The sequence below is a fragment of the Chiloscyllium punctatum genome, chromosome 3 (genome assembly GCF_047496795.1).
Source record: "Chiloscyllium punctatum isolate Juve2018m chromosome 3, sChiPun1.3, whole genome shotgun sequence".
Taxonomy (NCBI): domain Eukaryota; kingdom Metazoa; phylum Chordata; class Chondrichthyes; order Orectolobiformes; family Hemiscylliidae; genus Chiloscyllium; species Chiloscyllium punctatum.
The window spans coordinates 116,843,420-116,867,715 of NC_092741.1; the positions used below are offsets into that span (position 1 = coordinate 116,843,420).

The following is a 24,296-nucleotide window of genomic DNA, read 5'->3' on the forward strand; positions in this document are numbered from 1 at the left end:
TACAAATCTATTTCAATCTTGAATAGACTTAACAACCCTGCCTCTACAGCGTTCTGCAGTAAAGAATTCCACAGATTCACTAGCCTCAGAAGAAATTCCTCCTCAACCCTGTTTTAAATGGGATGACCAGTTACTCTGTGATTACATCCCCTGGTCTAGACTCTTCGACAAAGGAAACAACCTTTCTACCTTGTCAAGTCTCTTATGATTCTCATATTTTTCCTCATTCTTCAAAACTCCAAAGATTGCATTCCCATTTACCCAACTTCTTCTCATAAGACAATCCCTCCATACATACGATTAGTCTAGTGAACCTTCTCTTGACTACCTCCATTGTCAGTATAGCTTTCCTTCTAGGAGGAGCATAAAATGTTCCTGTAATCTAGCTGTAGACTGACTAGTACCTTATATTAGAGTGGTGCTGGAAAAGCACAGCAGGTCAAGCCGCATATGAGGAGCAGGAAAATTGATGTTTCAGGCAAAAGCCCTTCATCAGGAACTTTCGCCTAGTACCTTGTATCGTTTCAGCAAGATTTCCCTATTTTTATACACTATTTCCTTTGATATTCCACTTGCCTTTCCTATTACCTGTTGAACTTTTATGCTAGCTTTTTGTGATTTGTGTTTGAGGACCCCCAAATCCCTCTGTGCTGTATCCCTCTACAGTCATTCTCCACTTAAGTAAAATTCAGCACCTTTATTCTTCCTGCCAAAGTGCATAATCTCACATTTTCCTACATTGTATTCCATCTGCCAAGTTTTGTCCACTTGTTTAACCTGTCTTTCTCCCTCTGCAGATTCTTTGAATCATCCTCACCACTTCTCTTCCGACCTATTTTTGTGTTGTCCCCAAAGTTGGCCTTAGATAGCTCACTTTCCTCATCCAAGTTATTTATACATGTTGTAAATAACTGTGGCCCCAGCACTAATCACTGTGGCACTCCTCTAGTTACAGGTTGTCATCCTGAGAATGCCCCCCTTATCCAAACTCTGGTCTTCTGAGTTAGTCAAGCCAAATCCATGCAAATAGACTGCCATGGACTCTTATTTTATTAAGTAGACTAACATATGGTACCTTATCCAGCACCTTCTAAACTTTCAAACATATTACATCAACTGCTTCCCCTTCAACTATCCTGCTTGTTACCTTCTCAAACAACAATATATTTGTCTGACATGATTTCCCCTTTATGAAGCCCTACTAACACTGCTTGACCATACTATGTATTTCAAATGCTGTTATTATATCCTTTATAATAGTCTCTAACATTTTCCCAATAGCAGATATTAAGATAACTGACCTATAGTTACTTGTTATTTTGTCTCTTTTCCTTTCTAAATAAAAGTTGTTGCATTGGCTGGTTTGTAATCCTCTGGAACTTTCAGTAGCTACAACAGGCATCCCTTATTGTTTGTGGTATTCATAAATGATGTAGATGAGAAGGAGGGGGTGTTAAAGAGAGGATATTTAAGCTCTGGATGACACAAAGATTGGCCAGGTGATTGACAGTGAGGAAGGAGATCTGATGTTACAGGGAGATACAGGCAGGCTGGTCAGATTGGTAGATCAGTGGCAGATGGAAATTAACCCTCAAATGTGAGGTGGTGTACTTAGGAAGAATTAACAAACCAAGGAGTACTCAAAGAATGGCAAAACACTAAAAGCTCAGAGGAACAAACAGCTCTTGGGTGCTTAGCAACAGATTTCTGAAGATGGCTGGACAGGTTAATAGGGTAGTTAAGACAATATATATAGAATGCTTGCATTAATCAGTCAATGCATGGATTGTAGGACCAGGGAGGTTATGTTGCAGCTGTAGAACTTTGGTTAGGACAGGTGGAGTACTGATTGCAGTTCTCATCACCACACTTTAGGAAGGATGTGACTGCATCAGAAGAGGTGCAGAGGAGATTTACCAGCATGTTACCTGGGATGCAGCATTTCTTCAATGAACAGTATGGAGTACTGTATTTTGTTTGTTATTATTTATTACTTTATTTAACTATATTTACTGTATCAAGTTCTGGTTGCCCTGTTATAGGAAGTATATTATTAAGCTGGAGAGGGTTCAGAAGAGATTTACCAGAATGTTACCCAGAATGGAGGGTTTGAGTTATAAGGAGAGGCTAGATAGGCTGGGACATTTTTGCACTGGAGCGCAGGAGGTTGAGGGGTGATGTTATAGAAGTTTATAAAATCATGAGGGATATAAATCATGAGGTCCTGAAAGAAGAATTCAGGGATCTAGGAGAGAAATTAAAGAGAAGAACCTCAAAGGAAGTGATCTCGGGATTACTACCAGTGCCACGTGCTAGCCAGCATTGAAGTGACAAAATAGGCAGGATGAACACGTGGCTTGAGAGATGGTGTAGGAGGGAGGGGTTCAGATTTGTTACACATTGGGACCGGTTCTGGGGAAGGTGGGACTTTTACAAAATGGACGGTCTATATCTGAACCAGATCAGAACCAATTTCCTTGGGGGAGTTTTTGCTACTGCTATTGGGGAGGTTTTAAACTAATGTGGCAGGGGGCTGGGAACCAGCAGAGAAAACAAGTAGGAGACTGGAGACTGTAAGAATTATGAAGACAGCATTAATAAAGGGAACAGTAGGCAGAGAGCAGATGAGCGCAAAAAAACTGGTGGCATGAAATGCATCTACTTTAATACAAGGAGTATAGTGTGTAAGGCAGATGAACTTAGGACTTGGATTGGTGCCTGGGAGTATGAGACTTGGTTGAAGGCAGGGCATGATGATTGGCAATTAAATGTTCCAGGATATAGACGTTTCAAAACGGATAGAGAGGGAAGTAAAAGGGGGGGATGGAGTTGCATTGCTGGTCAAGGACAATATCACGGCTGTGCTAAAGGAGCACACTATGGAGGTCTTGGGAAGTGAGGCATAACGGGTGGAGCTGAGAAATAAGAAGGATGCAGTCACACTGTTGGGGCTGTATTACAGGCCTCCCAACAGTGTACATGAGGTAGAAGAACAAATAGGTAAACAGATTATGCAAAGATGTAGAGGCAATAGGGTAGTAGTGATGGGAGATTTTAATTTTCCCAACATTGACTGGGATACATTTAATGTCAGAGGTCTGGATGGGGTAGAATTTGTAAGAAGCATCCAGGAGAGTTTTCTAGAGCAGTATGTCAATGGTCTGACGAGGGAAGGGGCCATATTGGACCTGGTACTGGCGAACAAGCTCAGACAGGTGGTAGAAGTTGTGGTGGGGGATTTCTTTGGGAATAATGATCACAATTCTGTAAGTTGTAGAATACTCGTAGATAAAGAAAAGAGTGGTACTAAACTAGAGAAAGGATTGGTCTACTAAAGGATAATGAAGGAAGCTGTGTGCCAAACCTGAGAGAATGGGTGAGATTCTGAATGATTAATTTGCATCAGTGTTCACTGAGGAGAGGAACATGATGAATGTTGAGATTAGAGATAGAAGTTTGATTACTCTGGATCACATTGGCATAAGTAGGGAAGATGTGTTGGGTCAGCTAGAGGTTATTAAGTGGACAAATCCTCAGGACCGGATGGGATCTATCCCAGGTTGCTGAGGGAGGCGAGAGAGGAAATAGCTGGGGCCCTGACAGATATCTTTGTGGCAAGCTTAAATACAGGTGAGGTGCCGGAGGACTGGAGGGTTGCTCATGTTGTCCCCCTGTACAAGAAGGGTAGTAGGGACATTCCGGGTAACTACAGACCAGTGAGCCTGGTGTCAGTGGTGGGAAAGTTGTTGGAGAAGGTAGGATCTATTTATATTTAGAAAGAATGGGCTTATCACTGATAGGCAACATGGTTTTGTGCGGGGGAGATCGTGCCTTATCAACTTAATAGAGTTCTTCGAGAAAGTGACCAAGTTGATAGATGAAGGAAGGGCTGTTGATGTCAAATACATGGACTTTAGTGAGGTGTTTGAGAAGGTTCGCCATGGTAGACTAATAGAGAAAGTGAAGTCATATGGTGTGCAGGGTGTTCCAGCTAGGTGGATAAAGAACTGGTTGAGCAACAGGAGACAGAGTAGTAGTTGAAAGTAGTTTCTCGAAATGGAGTAAGGTGACCAATGGTGTTCCACAGTGTTTGTAAAATACATAAATGATCTGGAAGAAGGCACTGTTGGTATGATCAGCAAGTTTGCAGATGACACAAAGATTGGTGGAGTAGCAGAAAGCATAAGGGACTGTCACAGAATACAGGAAGACATAGATAGACTGGAGAGTTGGGTGGAAAAGTGGCAGATGGTTTTCAATCAAGACAAATGTGAGGTGATGCAAGACTAATTCTAGAGTGAATTATACAATGAACGGAAGAGCCTTGGGAAAAGGTGATGGGCAGAGAGATCTGGGAGTTCAGGTCCATTGTACCGTGAAGGTTGCTGCACAGGTGGATAGAGTGGTCAAGAAGACATATAGTATGCTTGCCTTCATTGGACGGGGTATTGCGTATAAGAGCTAGCAAGTCATGTTAACATTGTACAAGACATTGGTTTGGCCGCATTTAGAATACAGTGTACAGTTCTGGTCGCCACATTACCAAAAGGATGTGGATGCTTTGGAGAAGATGCAGAGAAGGTTTACGAGGATGTTGCCTGGTATGGAAGGTGCTAGCTGTGAAGAAGGGTTGAGTAGGTTTATTTTCATTAGAAAAAGGAGATTGAGAGGGGACCTGATTGAGGTTTATAAAATCATGAAGGGTATAGTCAGGGTGGATAGAGACAAGCTTTTTCCCAGGGTGAAGGATTCAATAATGCGAGGTCACGCTTTAAAGGTGAGAGGTGAAAAGTTTAAGAGGGATACACGCAGCAAGTACTTCACACAGAGGGTAGTGGGCGTTTGGAACACGTTGCCTGCAAAGGTGGTAGAGGCAGGCACGGTAGATTCATTTAAGATGCGTCAGGATAAATACATGAGTAGGTGGGGAGTAGAGGGATACAGATGCTTAGGAATTGACCGACAGGTTTAGACAGTACATTTGGATTAGCTCAGGCTTGGAGGGCCGAAGGGCCTGTTCCTGGGCTGTAAATTTTCTTTGTTCTAAATAAGGCATTTATTTAGAATGGCAGTTGTCTTTTCCCTACAATGGGGGATTTCATGACGAGGGAGCATATTTTTAAAATGAGCTGAAAGATATAAAAAAGACGAGGGACAACTTTTTTTAAAAACACAGTAGTGCCTATATGGAATGTACTTCCTGACTAAGTGGTGGATGCAGGTACTTTCAAAACATTTAAAGACATTTGGATAAATTAACGAATAAGAAATTTGAGGGATATGGGCCAAGCACAAGCAGGTGAGACTAGTTTAGTTTGGGATTATGGTTAGCATGGACTGAAGACTCTGTTTCCATGCTGTATCTCTCTATTAGAGAGGCTGGATTAACTTAGGTTGTTTCCTTTGGAGCAGAAAAGTTTGGACGGGAACCTGACAGAGGTGTATAAAATTATGAAGGCCACGGACAAGGTGAACAGAAAGCAGCTGTTCCCCTTAGTCAAAGGTCAAGGATAATGAGACACACATTTAAACTGAAAGGCAGGATGTTTACAGAGAATTTGAGTAAAATCGTTTTCACCCAGAGGGCGATGAGGTTCTCGCATGCATTGCTTGAGCAGGTAGTTGCTGTGGGAAATCTCAACCTCTAAGAAATACTTGGATGAACAACTAAAATGTCATACATTTAAGGCTATGGTCCTAGTGCAAGAAAGTGGGGCTACTGTAAGCTGAAGTGTATTTTTTATCATTAGACTGATGGGCTGGAGGGCCTCTTCTGTAATGTACAATTTAATGGTTCTATGAAACCTTCTTTCTCACTGGGATATATCTTTGCTGTGAGTCATGAACTATTTTCATAAATATCCTGTTTCTCAAATGGTGTTTCTCAACCATCTTTGTTGCTAAACTCATTTCCCAGTTGTTCCTGACCCATATTCACCCTTCTCAAACTGAACTGTTTCATGGGGGAATCTTTTACTCTGATATAATTTAGTAAATTGCTTCATTACAAATCACTAGGTCCAAAATAGCCGGATCCCGGCTTGGATTCACAACATGTTATTTTAAGAAACGGTCACAAATACATTGTGAAATTTTTCTTGTGGCAACTTTTGCCAATCTGACTATTCCAATCTACATGAAGATTAAGGTGTAGCCACAATTAATGTAATGGCTTTTTTACATAGCATTGCCATTTGATTTATTCTCTATCCTTTGTACAACTATTGTTAGGGGGTATATAGACTAGTCACACCATTGTCATCCTTTTATTTAGAATCATAGAGATGTACAACATGGAAACAGACCCTTTGGTCCAACCTGTCCATGCCGACCAGATATCCCAATCCAATCTAGCTCCACCTGCCAGCAGCCGGCCCATATCCCTCCAAACCCTTCCTATTCATATACCCATCCAAATACCTCTTAAATGTTGCAATTGTACCAGCCTCCACCACTTCCTCTGGCAGGTGATTCCATACATGTACCACCCTCTGCGTGAAAACGTTGCCCCTGAGGTCTCTTTTATATCTTTCCCCTCTCACCCTAAACCTATGCCCTCTAGTTCTGGACTCCCCGACCCCACGGAAAAGACTTCGCCTATTTATCCTTTCCATGCCCCTCATAATTTTGTAAACCCATATAAGATCACCCCTCAGCCTCCGACGCTCCAGGGAAAACAGCCCCAGCCTGTTCAGCCTCTCCCTGTAGCTCAGATTCTCCAACCCTGGCAACATCCTTGTAAATCTTTTCTGAACCCTTTCAGATTTCACAACATCTTTCCGATAGGAAGGAGACCAGAATTGCACACAATATTCCAACAGTGGCCTAACCAATGTCCTGTATAGCCGCAACATGACCTCCCAACTACTGTACTCAATACTCTGACCAATAAAGGAAAGCATACCAAATGCCTTCTTCACTATCCTATCTACCTGCAACTCCACTTTCAAAGAGCTATCAACCTGCACTCCAAGGTCTCTTTGTTCAGCAACACTCCCTAGGACCTTAACATTAAGCGTATAAGCCCTGCTAAGATTTGCTTTCTCAAAATGCGACACCTCTCATTTATCTGAATTAAACTCCATCTGCCACTTCTCAGCCCATTGGCCCATCTGGCCCAGATCCTGATGTAATCTGAGATAACCCTCTTCACTATCCACTACACGCCCAATTTTGGTGTCATCTGCAAACTTACTAACTGTACCTCTTATGCTCGCATCCAAATCATTTATGTAAATGACAAAATGTAGAGGATCCAGCACCGATCCTTGTGGTACTCCGCTGGTCACAGGCCTTCAGTCTGAAAAACAACCCTCCACCACCACCCTCTGTCTTCTACCTTTGAGCCAGTTCTGTATCCAAATGGCTAGTTCTCCCTATATTCCATGAGATCTAACCTTGCTAATCAGTCTCCCATGGGGAACCTTGTCGAATGCCTTACTGAAGTCCATATGCGCAACTGGATTCTACATCTTCCAACCCAAGATCATTTCTTGCTTTTGTATTTATTCCAGCCTGTACTAACAATGTCCTTTCCTTTCAAAATGTCTCAAACTCATGAATATTTAGCTCCCAGCTTTGATCTTTTTGTAACCATGATTCTGAAATGGTGATAGATCGTAACATTAATTTGTAGTTGTGCCGTTAATGCATTTATTTTGGTCTAAGTGCAATGTGAATTCAAGTAACATTAATTTTGCCTTTTTACCATTTCTTTCCCCTTTCACCATTTTTACTGTTTTTTAAAAATGTTTATTGACTCTGTCCTTTCCTGTTTCTGCGTGCAGTTAGCGAAGCACCTGCCCTGTAATATCCTCCTGCGTTCTAAGCCTTTGTTTCTCTCCTCCCATTACCCCTCTCAAAAAAAAAGCTTAATGCCCTCTCTACAGTCCTGGTTATTTGATTCGCTAGGATACTGGTTCCAACATGGTTTACATGAAGCTTGTCCACCAGAGCAGCTCCTTTCTACCCCAGTACAGGTGCCAGTGCCTCACAAACTTAAACCTATTCCAACCCACACCAATTTTTGAGCCACATATTTAACTTTGATTTTATTTACCCAATGCAAATTTACCCATGACTCAGACAGTAATCCAAAGATTACCTTATTATTACCTTAAAAGTTCTGTTTTTTTTATAAAGTTAGCTCCTCACTGTCCAAAATCTTTCAGCACAATGCGCTCTCTAGTCCTTTCATTGTCAATAGGACTCCCCCTCACTGCTGCAAATAACAGTCTCTTTCCTTCAAATTATACTGTTGCCTATCACCACAGCATTCCTATTTCCCTCTCCAACTTGAGTGGATCCTGGTACCACAGTGCAGTGGTCAGTTCACTCATTCTCTCCTTGCAGTACCCATTCTCATCTGAACAGTTTGCAAGAACCTCGATACTATTGGACAACTGCAAGGGTCGAGGTTCCTCAGTTCCAATATCTGGGTCCTCATACCTGCCTCACCTTCAGTCACACCTTCCTGTCACTGTTCGTAGATCAATTTTGAATTACCTAGTTTGAGGGGTGTTACTGTCCTCTGGAGCAAAATGCCCAGGTAACTTCCCCCTTCTCTGATGTGACACAATGTCTTCAGGTCAGTTTACAGCTTCTCAAGCCAGATCTGAAGTTCCTCGAGTTGCAAACACTTACTGCAGATGTATTTGCTTTGAAAACACAGGTGTTTAGCAGCTTCTACATGTTCCAACAGCAACACACTGCCCATCCTGCCATCACTATTGTATTTTATATCATTTATAAATTAAATTACTCTAGATTCATTGCTTTTTACAGTTTACCATATTTAATTTTTATGTTATAGAAACAAAATCTATCGCCAATATCAATAATATACTTAAGCAACTATTTTTGAAGAGAAAAGGGAACTCAGTGGAGACCTAAACACAAACTGAATACCTTATTTTTACTTTAAAGACTAGAAATACTCGCCAATCCTGCTCACCAATCAGCTTCTCTCCCTGCACTTGTTCATACTGTGGGCTAACCTATTTGTGCACACCGATAAATATCATAGCTAAAGAACAAACCCCCACATTGATGGAAACTAACCTTCTGGATTCCTTCTTCGTTCACACGCACTTTCTGGAATAGGGCTTTAAATATTTTGCTCAGGGTAAATGCAAAGAACCGGACTACACTTAGCCGAAGATCATGGCCCATCTTCTCCAAGATGTCAGCTGCTTCATCGCTAATGATATCTGGAGATTCACCAGTTTCTTTTGATAACTGATAAAATATAACAAATGTATAATTAAAGACAAAGTAACCTCATCACTTTGCTGAAGGTGTGTTTAAGGTGATGGCCTTTTTTTTTGTAGAAGCATATGTCAGTTTTATTGAAAAGAGATTATGCTAATTTATGCTTGTGGCTTGTCCCAATTTAAATACTGTGGTTTTGAGAAAATTAATATTTGCCTTGAGTTGTGGTTCAAGTTTAATGGGGTTGAATTATTGAGTATGTTAATTACTTTTTATAATTCTGCTTCTGCGTGAATCCAAGTATCCTAAATGTCAACATAAATATAGTCGGTAATGTTACTACGTGACTGCGTCACCTAACTAAGGAGCTACTGAGAAAGAAAAAATTACAATCAAGAGAGTTCTCAAAAGGAATTGTGCCCTGATTCACACCAATTTGAAATGTGTAAAAATGCACTCTATTTCAAATATCATGTGAGAAACGAGATTGAAAAACATAAAAAGAGAGAATAGAAACCAGAACCATGTCTGTTGATATTATGTTTATACTGCCGCAAAAGATGTAGCACTGGAAATCTTAAAACATATGAAAGTGGGAGGTAAATATTTCCTCAAATAAATAAAAGAATGAACTGTGCTTGCTGAAGTAAGGAAATAAAAACATAAATTGCTGAAGAAACTCAGCAGGTCTGGCAGCATTTGTGGAGAGAAAGCAGACTTAATGTTTTAAGTCCAGGGACCATTCTTCAGAACTGACAGTACTTAAGAAAAGGTATTAATGATGGGGGGGGGGGGGTGCAAGAAAAGGAGTGAACTGATAGGTGGAGATGGAGCCCAGAGAGAGAGAGAAAGACAGTCAGGCAGACAAAGGGATGGCTGATAGTAAGGCAGGGAAGGAGAAAAGCTGATAAAAGGTTAATGAGTAATTGAAAATGGATTGGTTGTGCTGAAACAGCGAATCGGCCTGGTGAGGAGGTAGGTAAATGACATGGGAGGTGGTGTTCAGGCCCTAAAATTACTGAACTCAATACTGAGTACTAAAGGCTGCAAGGTTTCCAAGCAGAAGATGAGATTCTGTTCTTCTAGCTTGCTGTCAGCCTCGCTGGAGCACTGCAGCAGGCTCGAGACAGAATCTTTCCCGTTTCCTTACATCATTGTGGAGCTCTAGGGCTAGTGATACAGTGGTTGACTATGGCAGACCTGCTTATATTTACTCAGAGCTATATTTATGATAAGGGACTTCTCCATACAAAAATGCACACTCTCAGACAAAACACACACACACACACGATTTTTAATTCATACAGGAAGAAATAAGTCACTTCTGTTACGCGAATAGTCAGAAGTACTTTTTTAAAAAGAACATACTGTTTAAAAAATGCTGGGGATTTGGATTCCAGCGGCAACAGCAGCACTACTGCACCTTCTTAGATATGTAAAAGGTGATGGTGAATTACCTTCATGAACTGCTGCTGTCACTGTGGTGAAGGTACTCCCACAGTATTGTTAGATTTTGACCCAATTACAATGAAACATTGACCACAATCAGAGTGAGATCTGACTCGAAAGGGAATGTGGAGGTGATGACTTTCCCATGCTAATTAAATCAGGAATCAAGTGGACAAGAGCATATACGCTTGAATTGAAGGAGAGAAAGGCCATTTTGTAACGTAGATGATGGATGAAACTTTCTGCTTTTAACCACCTTGACAATATGATATAGGTGATTGAATTTTTGCTAAAATACCACAAAGGATTTTCCCATTGTTGGTAGCCTAGCACATAAATAATAACGAATTTCAAAATAGAAGACAGTTGTAATTTAACTATGCAGCTCACAATAAGCAAAAACATTTTCCACAAATATGAACAGATGTCAGCAAACTGTTGGGAAACTTCCTTTATGTTCTGATCTGGTGGTGTTGGTTCTAACTGGATAACTCTTATATGGAATTGAGAAAGGCATAATGGGCTGAACGGGGAGAAAGTGAGGACTGCAGATGCTGGAGATCAGAGTCAAGAGTGTAGTGCTGGAAAAGCACAGCAGGTCCGGCAGCATCCGAGGAGCGGGCGAATCGACATTTCGGGCATAAGCCCTTCATCAGGAATCAAGCCTGACGAAGGGCTTATGCCCAAAACGTCGATTCTCCTACTCCTCGGATGCTGCCTGATCTGCAGTGCTTTTCCAACCCTACACTCTCGATAATGGGCTGAACGGCCTCCTTCAGTTCTGTAAGATTTTATGTGTAAAATCATTTGGAGTCACTGTTTATTTTTCTCTACACCTCTCTTATGAAAGCAACACTGCTTTTCTCACCATTCTCAAAGAAGTCCAGAACCTAAGCCATGAATTATCAACACAGATCAACTTAATATAAATCAAATCACATATGCTATTGCAACCTTAATTAATATTTGACATCTTTAAATGTGGTGAACCTTACCTGTCTGATAACATATTGCACTTGGTCAGACTTCAATACAATGCTCCTGAGAGCACTAGGGGTACGGGGCACAAGATCCTTGTAAACTACTGGAGTGTAGCATCGCATGGCATATCGAAGATCACTGCTGTGTCTGCGCTCTTCCATCAAGTCTTCAAATCCATCTCTTTTATTCAGTGTCATGTCCTTCTGCTATAATGCAAAAATATGATTTTCAATTAATATTTGTACATCCAGTCATGAGAATCAAATTCTTATTAAAAGATTACATTTTCATAAAACAAACATTCCATAATTACTGCACAGCAGTGTTCTAAATACTGAAACCAGGTGGAAGGGTGAGCTGCGAAGAGAACGTAGAGATGTGACATTTGGACAGGCTGAGTGAGTGGGCAAATGCATTACAAATGCAGTATAATGTGGATAAATGTGAGATTATTCACTTTAGTAGCAAAAGTAGGAAGGCAGATTGTTATTTAAATGCCTGTAAATTAAGCGAAGGGAACATTCAATGAGAGCAGGGTGAACTCATACACCAGCCACTGAAAGTAAGCATTCAGGTGCAGAAGACAGTAAAAGAGGCAAACTGAATGTTGACCCTCATAGTCAGAGGATTTGAGTACAGGAAGAAGGATGCAATTATACTGTACATTTGTGAGGACATACCTGGAATATTATGAAAACAAAAACTACAGATGCTGGAAATCAGAATCAGAAATTGTTGGAGAAATTCAGTAAGTCTGACAGTATCTGTGGAGTGAAAGCAGAGTTAAGATTTTGTCCATGACTGACATATGAGGAATAACTAAGTCAGTTAGGATTGTATTCACTGGAGTTCAGAATAATAAAGGGGGTATCCCATAGAAACCTATAAATTCTACTAAGACTAAACAGGTTAGATGCAGAAAAGTTGTTCCCAATGGAAGGGGAGTCCAGAACCAGATGTCATAGTTTAAGGTTAAAGGGTAAATAATTTAGGACTAAGATGAATAGAAATTTCTTCACCTAGAGTGTGGTGAGCCAGTGGAATTCACTACTACAGAAAGTGGTTGAGGCTAAAAAAAACTGTATATTTTCAAGAAGGTAGATATAGTCGATGTGGCTAATAGAATCAAAGATTATGGGAAGACAGCAGGATTAGGTATTGAGCTCAATGATCAGTCGTGATCATACTGAATGTCAGCAGTGTCAAGGGGTTGAATGGTCTATTCCTGCTCTTATGTTTCTATGAAGAATAAAAATACAGAAGAGCACACCAGTTGTCTTAGTTATTATTAGTTGTTCAGAACTAGCACTCAATAGAAAGTAAATCCTTAAGTAAACAGAAATTTCACAATAGTTTGAGTTCTAATCTGAAGCAGATGAGTTTTCTGATATTGGTAGACCACACTGGTAGGTGCTGCACATTTTCATATCCTCCTAAATTACACAAACGCAACATGAAATTTAGGATACCTTGCTAATTTAGGATACCTTGCTAGTCAAGGCTAATAGCATGCTGGCCTTCATAACAAGAGGGATTGAGTATAGAAGCAAAGAGGTGCTTCTGCAGCTGTACAGGGCCCTGGTGAGACCACACCTGGAGTACTGTGTACAGTTCTGGTCTCCAAATTTGAGGAAAGACATTCTGGCTATTGAGGGAGTGCAGCGTAGGTTCACGAGGTCAATTCCTGGAATGGCAGGATTGCCTTACACGGAAAGACTGAAGCGATTGGGCTTGTATACCCTTGAGTTTAGAAGACTGAGAGGGGATCTGATTGAAACGTATAGGATTATGAAAGGACTGGACACTCTGGCAGGAGGGAACATATTTCCGTTGATGGGGGAGTGCCGAACCAGAGGACACAACTTAAAAATACGGGGTAGACCATTTAGGACAGAGATGAGGAGAAACTACTTCACCCAGAGAGTGGTGGCTGTGTGGAATGCTCTGCCCCAGAGGGCAGTGGAGGCCCAGTCTCTGGATTCATTTAAGAAAGAATTGGATAGAGCTCTTAAAGATAGTGGAGTCAAGGGGTATGGAGATAAGGCTGGAACAGGATACTGATTAGGAATGATCAGCCATGATCATATTGAATGGCGGTGCAGGCTCGAAGGGCAGAATGGCCTACTCCTGCATCTATTGTCTATTGTCTAATGGGAAAACAAAGCAGAGGCAGCAAGGTCTCACACTGTGATGTTACATCCATCCACCTGAGGGAAACTGGCAGTTTTACATCTCAACCAGAGGACAGTGCCTCTTAAACTGAAGTATTTGCACAACACTGACTGGCAGCCTAGGATTTGAGCTTATGCTTTCAGAGCAGGATTTGAAATCCACATCCTTCAGATGAGAGACTATTACCTATCGCTGAAGCACGACTGACTTAAGTTGTAATGTCGCATCGATATCCCTCAAATTCAACCTTGAAAACCGTCTCCATTGATCCAAATCTGATGGGTATGTTGCTTCCGAGGTGAGATTTTCTACCACTGAACCAAATCAGCTGGACCACAATATTGTCAAACTTCAGCGACTCTCATGATAACTCAGTTCGCCACAAAATCACTATCGGTGATCCGTTCAGATAAATAATTTTTGGAGTTGCAAGCTCTCAACCCTTTACACGACACTGTAGATTTATCCATCTACGTATTTATTCATATTTATTAAATATGTCAAACCCTGACATTCCCAGTTGCTCCCCACTCCCTGCCTTACAATGAGGGACGGATCTCCAGCCACCAGCTTCCTCACCTCGAGCTTCCTGAAGTCAAGGCCCAGAAGCTGATGCTTCACCCACACATCTTGGGCCGATCCTTCCTTCACACGGTGCAGCGAGCGGGCCTCACACCGCCCAGCGATTTATAGAAATAACTCGGGTCAACCTCAGAACCCCCCACCCCCCCGGCCGGCCATGACGGCCGTGAAAAGCACCCCGCCACCCCCCGCACCCACTCACCGGGTACAGAGACTCCACAGCCGGACTCGCCATGCTGACTGTGACCAAGTGAGACATCTGCCTCTCATAATACCGCTCGCACCCGCCTGCCGTCCCAATTAGGAAGCAAGGCTGAGGGGATAGCACGCACCCTGCCAAGGCCCCGGACCGTTCCGCAGCGCCATGCGATGCCAGGCCCCGGCACGAGCCAAACCGACACGACACGACACAACCCAACCGTGTCAGCGCGCGCAGCACACAGCCCGGCCCCGCTCAGCCAACAGCCGGGCTCCAATCCAGCCCCGCCCCCACACCGCCCCGTCCTTCTCCGCCACACCAGCCACCCGCTCATTTTGCGCCCAGCACCGCCCCCCTCGACCGACGGCAGTCCCACCCCCCTCACTTCAGCTCCGCCCCCTCATCCCACTCCGGCCCCGCCCCGTGTGCTGGCCCCGTGTGCTGGCCCCGCCCTTCACCCCGGACCAACCGGGCCCCCATTCAAGCGAAATATCTGCGGCCCCTGACGTAACGGCGTTGGACGGGGTATTGATTTCCGGGCGAGTGTCACTTCCGGGAGGAGGAGGGGTGATGGGATGTTGCTATGGCCGTGACTGAGAGGCTGTTGCTGGATGATTTTCTGAGCCAGCTTTATCAATGTGGTAAGTCATTGTGATCCTTCGCGGTGTTCGATAGAAAACAGAGGAGGAAAAGGAGAGGGAAACGTATTCGCCCCACCCCCCCTCCTCCACCTCCTCCCCACCCCCCCCCTCCTCCCCCTCCTCCCCCCCCCCCCCCTCCTCCCCCTCCTCCCCCCCCCTCCTCCCCCTCCTCCCCCTCCTTTCTTACCCCCCCCGCTGTAGGGTCCGGCTCCTCTTCAGGAAAGATGTGGTCTAGGGGAGTTTCCCTCGAATAGTCCCAGAGTGGAGGGATTTTAACCAAATGTTAGGCTGGGGAAGCTCAATTTGTGTTGCATAATGGTAATATCACTAGTAATTCTGAGTTCCTGCAACTACTCAAAGGAACACGTTCAAATCCCAACACGGTAGCTGGTGGAATTTAAATTAAATTCATTAAAATTGGAATAAAGTTCAGGTCTCGATAATGGTGACCGTGTACCATTGTCATAAAAGCTCGGCCCTCCTCATCTGGTACAGCCCACATGTGACTCCAGATCCACGACAATGTGGTTGACTCTGAAATGCTCTTTGAAATGTATTAAACCTCCTCGGCAGTAAGATTAAGGCTCTTCACCTCTCTGTCAAGGAAAGTTAAGACTAAGGAATAAACGTGGGAAAGAAATGAAGAATAAACCCAAACTTGTGTTATGGGGTTGTACAAGAAATTGGCAGCTTTTGATCATGGAGAAAAGGAAGTGCTTTGATTAGTTAATTGTAGAAGGGATGGACGATGTCATAGAGATGTACAGCATGGAAACAGTCCCTTCGGTCCAACCCGTCCATGTAAACCAGATATCTCAACCCAATCTAGTCCCACCTGCCAGCACCTGGCCCACATCCCTCCAAACCCTTCCTATTCATATACCCATCCAAATGCCTCTTAAGTGTTGCAATTGTACCAGCCTCCACCACTTCCTCTGGCAGCTTATTCCACACATATACCACCCTCTGTGAAAAAGTTGCCCCTTAGGTCTCTTTTTTTATATCTTTCCCCTCTCTCCCTAAACATATGCTGTCTAGTTCTGGACTCCCCAACCCCAGGAAAAAGACTTTGCCTATTTATTCTATGTTAATAACCTGGAACTGCTGATGAAGGTAAGGAAGAGTTGATGCTTTTGAAATTGAGAGAAATAAGCTTGCAGGGCTGTAGATGATATGACAGGATAATGGAATCGATTGCATTGCTTTAAAGAGAGGTGGTATGGATTGAACTCAAATGGTCAAATACCACCTCCTGTGCTGTGGTGACTGAAAACTCCATTGTTGTGCCTGCCCCTCCCATCAAGTGAATTGGTAAGGGGTCCTGTACATCCACTGGTGAGAACAGAAGGGATCTCAGTTTAGCATCTGCTGTGGAAATTGGCACCCTGATGGTGCAGCATTCTATCAATACTAATGTCATCATCTAGCTACCATTGTTCTACAGCCAATGACTAAAGTATGTCATTGTCAGTACTTCATGACTTGTGAAACTTAGTCACTGTGTATGCAAGGAATCACACAGCTGTTTTGCTTCTAGTATGTGACTGTATGTTTTAAATTAACTATAGGAGAAGCTGCAGAGAATGAAATAAAGAACAAAAGAGGAAAAGTGGCACTAAAAGGAAGAAAATGTATGCAAAATATGATGAAAGAGCAAACACTTTGCTCAGAGGATCAATCTGTGCCTTGCAGCACCACAGTACCCAAAACTAGTGACTCACTTGCAAAGAAAGCAGGAAGCTCACACTGCAGGACTCCAAAGTGTCTCATCAAGTTGCATGCAGAGCTTCTCAATTCTGTAAGTAGCTGTGAGAAAAAGGAAAAATCAAAGGAAGAAAAGATCCCCAACAGTGGCATTCTCACTACTGGTGAAAAGAGGCCAGTTGAAGTTATAACTTTTACTGGCCCTCACAAGAGGAAGAAGGTTCCACCAGTTATGAACAATGACAACGTAAGCTTCTGAGTCTGTTTCATTCTGATAACATGTCCCTTAAAAAAAATACATGGTGAACTTCTCCATTTCTGATCTAACTTAATTTCATTTTAAGCTTTGACAATCAAGTTTCAAAAGTGTGTGCTGTTAACCTGTTCCTACATGATTATTTTCTGTCTCAAGCCTGTTGTTTCATGTCTGCCCTGGTCTTATTTCTATCTGCTTTAAATGGTAGATCTACGCCAGTACAAAAGAGGTTCCTTCGCCTTAATTTCTGGTTTGTAGGAGGGATCTGAAGGAATGTAAGATTTCTTACATATCTTCTGGGCAAGCTGGCTTGTCAACCTGAGAACTTAGCCACAATATTCTTGAGTTTTGCATTTTCAGGTTGAGTTTCTGATTGTAGCATGATCTGCACCCTGGCCACTTGGCACCATGCACTAAGACAGCTAAACCTGTATCCAGGTACAGACCTTATATTGCAGCCAGTTATGCATTATTTCAGGCCAATCCAATAAAATTCCTTGTATTTTAAATGTTTAAGGTTTCCCAGCTGATTAAAAATAAGGGAAAATAAATTTATCACCTGCTGGCTGTCTCTTCCATCAGCAAAGCAGTGGTTACATGGACCATGTTTGTCTCTTCTCTAACTCTGTCATCTTTAATTACTTATCCAACCATGTTGGATGGTAGCCCCCTCAAGACTAGAATAGTTGAGATTGACTAAATTTCTGGGTTCACTAAATACCTCTGCTAATGTGCTCTCCCACTTTCACTCACTCACCCCTCATCCCCTGTCCTCATCATCTTTACATTTTCCTTTGCTTCCTATCTCTGTCACTTTAAGTTTTTGTTTTGACTACTATTACACAGTTCTGGTTCAGTGCACTTAAATTTTGTTTTAAATTTTCAGATGGAGGAGGCTGATGAGCAGAACAACATGAAACAAGCATTTAATTTAGAGAGAGTAAGTCTTGCATCATGTGTGTGTGTGTGTGTGTGTATATATATACGCACTTAATGGTAAGGTCCTAGAGAGTGTTGCTGAACAAAGAGACCTTGGAGTGCAGATTCGAAGTTCCTTGAAAGTACAGTCGCAGGTAGATCGGATAGTGAAGGAGGCGTTTGACCGATAAAGGATAGCATACCAGAGTATTGAGTACAGGAGTTGGGAGGTCATGTTGTGGCTGTACAGGACATTGATTAGGCCACTTTTGGAATATTGCATGCAATTCTGGTCTCCTTCCTATTGGAAGGATGTTGTGAAACTTCAAAGGGTTCATAGAAGACTTACAAGGATATTGCCAGGGTTGGAGGATTTGAGCTACAGGGAGAGGCTAAATAGGCTGGGGCTGATGTCACTGGAGCGTCAGAGGCTGAGGGGTGACCTTATAGAGGTTTATAAAATAATGAGGGGCATGGATAGGATAAATGGACAAAATCTTTTCCTTGGATTGGGGGAATCCAGAACTAGAGGGCATAGATTTAGGGTGATAGGGGAAAGCTATAAAAGGGACCTAAGGAGCAACTTTTTCATGCACAGGGTGGTGCATGTATGGAATGAGCTGCCAGAGGAAGTGGTGGACGCTGTTACAACTGCAGCACTTAAAAGGCATCTGGAAGGGTAGATGAATAGGAAGGATTTGGAGGGATAGGGGTCAAGTGCTGGCAAATGGTTAGATTAGGTTAGGATATCTGGTCTGCATGGACAAGTTGGAAGGGTTTGTTTCTGTACTGCACACCTCTATGACTCATTCTCTTCAGAAGTCCAGTGAAACCTCTCTTATGTACCCCAATTTTTGTATGCCACAGATTGTTCACAGATATTGGATGGCAACACCAATATTGCTAATCTTTGGGTAGGCTGAGTGGTATAAATGAATTGTCTGCCATCATGAGCTCTGTGTTCTGACCATGGTATTGCAAATAATTGGCAAAAGCAACAAAAGTGAAATGAAGGGAATTTACATTTACACAATGAGTTGTTGTCTGGAATTCACTGCCTGAAAAGGAAATGGAAGCAGATTCAATAATAACTTTAAAAGGGAATTTTATTGCAGGGCTGTGGGGAAAGAACAGAAGTGTGGAACTAAGTAGATAGCCCTTTCAAACTGACGCAAGCCTGTCTTAAAGGATTAATGGCGTCGTACTTTTCTATTGAGTAAAAGAGAGATGAAAGGCTGAAAGCTGGCTTTGTAAAGTCTCCCTTATAGGTGATTCAAAGTTGCCGGTTCAGTTCCAGTCCTGTGATAGATTTACTGATCTTAACCATAGAGAGTTGCTGCAATTAGCCTACCTCTGTAGAATGTTTGTGGGCAGTAAAAGGGTAAATTTGAATATACACCCATCCTGATCATTCATATGGCTGGAAAATGTTCATGCATTGTTCTGAAGTAGGGAGAGCATCGTGCTCACTTGGGCTTACATTCCATGGCAGACTGGCAATTTGGGAAAAGCATAGCAGTACATTAGTACGAGTCGCTGACTTTCTGTAGGAAGGACCACACTTAATTTTGATGTCTTTTGCTTCACAGGCCCGGCTAGAAGTGCACAGATTTGGTATCACAGGTTACAGAAAAGAAGAGCAAAGAATTCTTGAACGAGAACGAGCTATTATGCTAGGTGCTCGAGTATGTTACATCACTTCTACCGTGTGAATGGATTTTTCTTTAAGTGATCTGGAGTTTTAAATATTGGCACTTGCTTCATTCAGAATGTCTTTAGAGTTGTGCACCTGCGGAATTGTCACTCAGAAAATTGTTGGGGCGAGTTCGCTAAATATATTCAAGTGGAAACTGGACATTGCCTTTGCGGCTAAAGGAATCAAGGAGTTTGGAGGGAAAGCACGAATAGGATATTGAAATTGCATGATCAACCATGATATTGAATGGTGGTGCAGACATGAAGCGCTAAATGGCCTAGTCCTGCAACTATTTTCTATGTTTCTTTCCCTCAGTGTGCAGTCACTGCCTTGGAGATTTTTGGTTTTTGTATTTAATCTATTTATCTGCTTTGAGTTTTTACGATTTTAATCAAAGCAGGAAAGAAGTAATGTGTGCCTTTTAACCTGGCGTTCCTACCTATTTCTGAGGCTACTTGACCTAATTTCCTCCTCTGGGCTTTTTCCTCACCGGGGACTGGTTTGGAAAAAGCTGTAGCCCCTTTGGCAGATGAATTACAAACTAAACAGTAGTATCACACAGTAATGGCAATTTGAAGGAAGTAAATTTTCTCAAGTGTGCTGTAATTGAGTCCTAGATATAATGAATTCACTTTTATTCCGGGATAGAAGATTCACATAATTGCCCCCATGTCAGAATTTCTCTCTCAGCACCATGTAAATTCTACACATGCAAATGTATACTTTATAAATATTGTAATTGTTTGAATTTGAAAATCATTGCCTCCAGTTTACTACCTTTTCACAGTTTTGCTTCTCTTTCAGCCCCCAAAACGTGAATATATAAATTACAAAAAATACCAGGAAATGATGAAAGATAAAGCCACAGCAAAAAATATGGTATGGTTCGTGCTGTTTTAACTAAGGACATGTTTTCAGCTGAGTGACTTGATGCTCATCATGGGTCAGATACTGTCATTTAGCTTGTGACACTAAATTTAAAAAAATAGTTAGCATTATTTGATTTGCATGACTTGTTGGTTAAGAAGCATCCAGTAACATTTATTCATTAGTGTTTCTAAATCTTTCCTTTTTCACTTTAGAATGCAAAATCTATATTTTCAAGGGGAAAGAAAGAAGAAAGGTGAGCTAGATGTGTTTTGTGGGTACTAGAGGGTGAGATTTTAATTCTGTTGTTTAAAACAGTTACTTTGGTTGCATGGTTTTCTTCCAAAATATAGTGCTTGTCAGTGTCTGTCTGTCTCCCATTCTCTCCCATATTGACCCACATCCTTTTAAAGTCCTCCTGATTTTATCGAAGAGATTCCTTTCTTGCCCCTTCTTTTCTGACTAAATTACTGAAAGTGAACATGTGTTGGAACAGCCATAATCCTGTTGAATGGTGGATCATGCTTCAAGGGTCAAATGGTCTACTCTTGTTCCTACTCTGTGATCCTTGACAATTTGAACAATCTTGAGTATTTTAGAGCTGCACTTATCCAGTGAAGACTATCTCAACACATGCTTCAACTCTTTTATGTTTGAGACTGTAATGAGGTCAAGGAGCCAAGTGGTCCAAGCACAACTCACAGCGTCAGTGCAGTTTATTGCTGAATAAGTGCCACACAATATCACTGTCAGTTACACCTTCCACCACTTTGCTGAAGATAGTTGATAGCTGGAATGACAATATCATGGTTTGCATTTGTCCTGCTTTCTGTGGATAGGACATATCTGGGCAACTTTCCATGTTATCTTGTTGGTGCCAATTTTTTAGCTGTATTCAAACAGTCTGGTTGTGAGCACAGCTGACTCTGGAGCACAATTCCCAGTACTCCAGTGAGTTGTTGACAGAACCTGAAGCCTTTGCTGTATCCTGTGTTTTCAGCTGTCTCTTGCTACCAGCATACTTCTGGCTGAAGGTGCTTACAAGTGCTTCAGCCTTGTTTGCCCTTATGTGCTAGATTCCACATCATTGAAGTTAGGATATTTGTGGACCTACATTGCCTCACGATACCCAGTTTTGAGTTGTTAAATTTGTTCCAAATGTATTCCATTTGGCACATGACAGTGGCGTACAAAACAATGGACTTGTCCTCTGTATTTAAGATGGAACTTCCTCTCCATGAGGACTGCAGTAGTCATTGCTACCAATGTTATTATGGACAGATCCAACATTAACAGGAGAGTTGGTAAGGATGTTGGAAAGTTTACCTTTCATTGGTTCTTTTGTCACCTTCATGCGCAATTTAGCAACAAAGTCCTTCAGGGCTCAGTGAACTCAACTAGTAGTGATGCTGATAAGCCTCTCTTGGTGGACATTGAGGTCACACCCAGACTATGTACTGCATCCACACTAACTTCAGTGCCTCATGTAGTTGCTTTCAACATGGACTACAGTTTCATTGGCTGATGGTGAGGGGTAAGTAGTAATCAGCTAGAGGCCTCTTGCCCATGTTAAGTATGATACCATGAAACTCCGAGGTTCAGAGTCCATGGAACTCTAACAGTCACTTCATCTCAGCTGTGTACAGTAGACTGTACACCCCTACGGGAGCAGAAGCATTAGCAAAATATAAATAGGCATTCAGTTATTAATAACTTGTACTTATATTGTGCCTTTTCATGACTTCAGGACACCTAATAGGTATGATCCAGTGAGTATAGCCTTAAGTCTGTTGTTAACAAGTCCGTGAGACTGTTCTTCCAATTTTAGTACAGGTCTCCGAACGTTAGTAAAGAAGACTTTGCAAGGTGTGCCTTTGTCACTTCCCATGTGGCAGATCCATATATTTTAACTTTTTCAACGTCGCGTTGATAGAACCAAGTGCTTTTCTCAGCATTTTTGGAGAGCAATTAAGAGTCAACCACATTGCTGTGGGATGGAGTCACATGTGGCCTAACTGGTTCAGGGCAATTGTGAGCTAGATGGGTTTTTATTTCAGATTTATTAATTAATTGAATTTAATTCCCAGTTTCCAAGGTAGGATTTGAACTTGGGTTGCTGGAGTAGTAGTCCAGGCCTTTGGAGCAGTGGCATTAATTAGTACAGTAACATCACTGTACCACTGTCTCTAAGATGTCAGTGGATAGCGGAAATGTGTCTGTGCTGGCTGTTCATCTACACATGTGGTTAGTTAGATTCTCCTATGTAAAAATTGACTGGTGCACATCCTACCATAGTGATTACAGTTAATAATTGTAAACACTTTTGAAGTGTCCTGAAGTCATGAAAAGGCACAATAGAAGTACAAGTTATTAATAACTTTGAATGCCTATTTCTATTTTGCTAATGCTTCTGCTCAGCCTGTTTGAAATTTTAACTGATCACTAACCTGTTGGTGTCTTGACCAGCCTCCTATTCTATAAACATAAGCTCATCCATAGTTCTTCTGTGCTGAGACTTGTTCACTCATTACCTTTGTTCTCATTGATTTATGGTGGTTCCTGGGATCTTCCTTCTATCTGCCCTTCCTCATTCTTTGAAGTATGCTTCATTGCTACTACAGGTTGTTTTGCTATAATGTGTGTTCTACTAACTCAAATTGGGGATACCGTTTCTAAAATGCAATTTTTCTAACCATCGTGTTGTAGAAGAACTAACTGTACCCAATAAAACCTCCATTCTTGACCACTGGTGACAGTGCTTCAGCTTCCTATTCTGTTCTTAAAACTCAGTGTCCCCATCTCTTTGTCCTCAAAACAAATTCCAGCATGTTGACCAGACTAATCACTCCTTTTTGGCTCTGTGCCTATTTTGTTTTTCTTGCACTTTTGCGAAGTGTTTTAGGATGCTTACTTTCATATAATCAACCATGGGACAATTTATCAGTAATCTTGGCTGGATCTAAGTATCATTTTGTGTTAAGACATTAACCACTCCAGAATTAACCAAGATTTCATTTCTACAGGAGGAACAAGAAGTCTGAAATAGTCCCGACTGGGCAGGTGGGAAGATTTAAAAATGGAGCACTGATCCTCAGTGACCGTGACATCAAGAGAATCAAAAATGGAGCCAAGTCAAAACATGTTTAAACTCTACAATTTATAAAGTTTTTGTCATAAAATAAATGTTTATAAGAATGCAATATTAAGATGTGTTCAGTTTTTATTCTTCCATGGGTTAGGGACATCATTAGAAAAGTTGGCATGTGGTTGCCACTTAATTAGGAGAAAGTGAGGACTGCAGACGCTGGAGATCAGAGCTGAAAAATGTGTTGCTGGAAAAGCACAGCAGGTCAGGCAGCATCCAAGGAGCAGGAGAATCGACGTTTAGGGCATAAGCCCTCCTTCAGGAATGTTTCCTGAAGAAGGGCTTATGCCCGAAACGTCGATTCTCCTGCTCCTTGGATGCTGCCTGACCTGCTGTGCTTTTCCAGCAACACATTTTTCAGTTACCAATTAATTACCTTAATTTAATTACATTCTAATTACCTTTTAACATAGTGGCTTGCATGGACATTTCCTAGAGCTGTTAAATGTCAACCACATTGCTATGGTTCTCGGAGT

General features: G+C 41.9%; 2 protein-coding genes across 4 annotated transcripts in view; one reads left to right on the forward strand and one right to left on the reverse strand.

Moving 5' to 3' along the window:
- gnpat (glyceronephosphate O-acyltransferase) overlaps window positions 1-14,858 on the reverse strand; it is a 60,960-nt gene extending 46,102 nt beyond the window's left edge. The window contains exons 1-3 of one of the 2 annotated variants that reach the window (XM_072559007.1): window positions 14,727-14,858; window positions 11,655-11,846; window positions 9,061-9,237 (exon numbers count right to left, since the gene is read on the reverse strand). In XM_072559007.1, coding sequence (XP_072415108.1) covers window positions 9,061-9,237; window positions 11,655-11,837 — 360 coding nt within the window. In that variant the 5' untranslated portion in view covers window positions 11,838-11,846; window positions 14,727-14,858. Of the gene's footprint in view, window positions 1-9,060; window positions 9,238-11,654; window positions 11,847-14,596 lie in introns of both variants that reach the window. The other variant, XM_072558997.1, reaches the window with a different exon arrangement.
- Window positions 14,859-15,075: 217 nt separating this feature from the next.
- On the forward strand, window positions 15,076-23,875 carry fsaf1 (40S small subunit processome assembly factor 1). 2 transcript variants are annotated; one of them, XM_072559020.1, is made up of 7 exons: window positions 15,076-15,234; window positions 16,803-17,185; window positions 18,081-18,134; window positions 19,702-19,797; window positions 20,613-20,687; window positions 20,891-20,931; window positions 23,699-23,875. In XM_072559020.1, exons 1-7 carry the CDS (start codon window positions 15,177-15,179, stop codon window positions 23,820-23,822), a joined length of 831 nt encoding a protein of 276 aa, XP_072415121.1. In that variant the 5' UTR covers window positions 15,076-15,176; the 3' UTR covers window positions 23,823-23,875. The 2 variants fall into 2 exon arrangements, with proteins under 2 accessions (XP_072415121.1, XP_072415129.1); XM_072559028.1 differs by having other exon boundaries at window positions 16,803-17,032.
- Window positions 23,876-24,296: the final 421 nt, after the last annotated feature.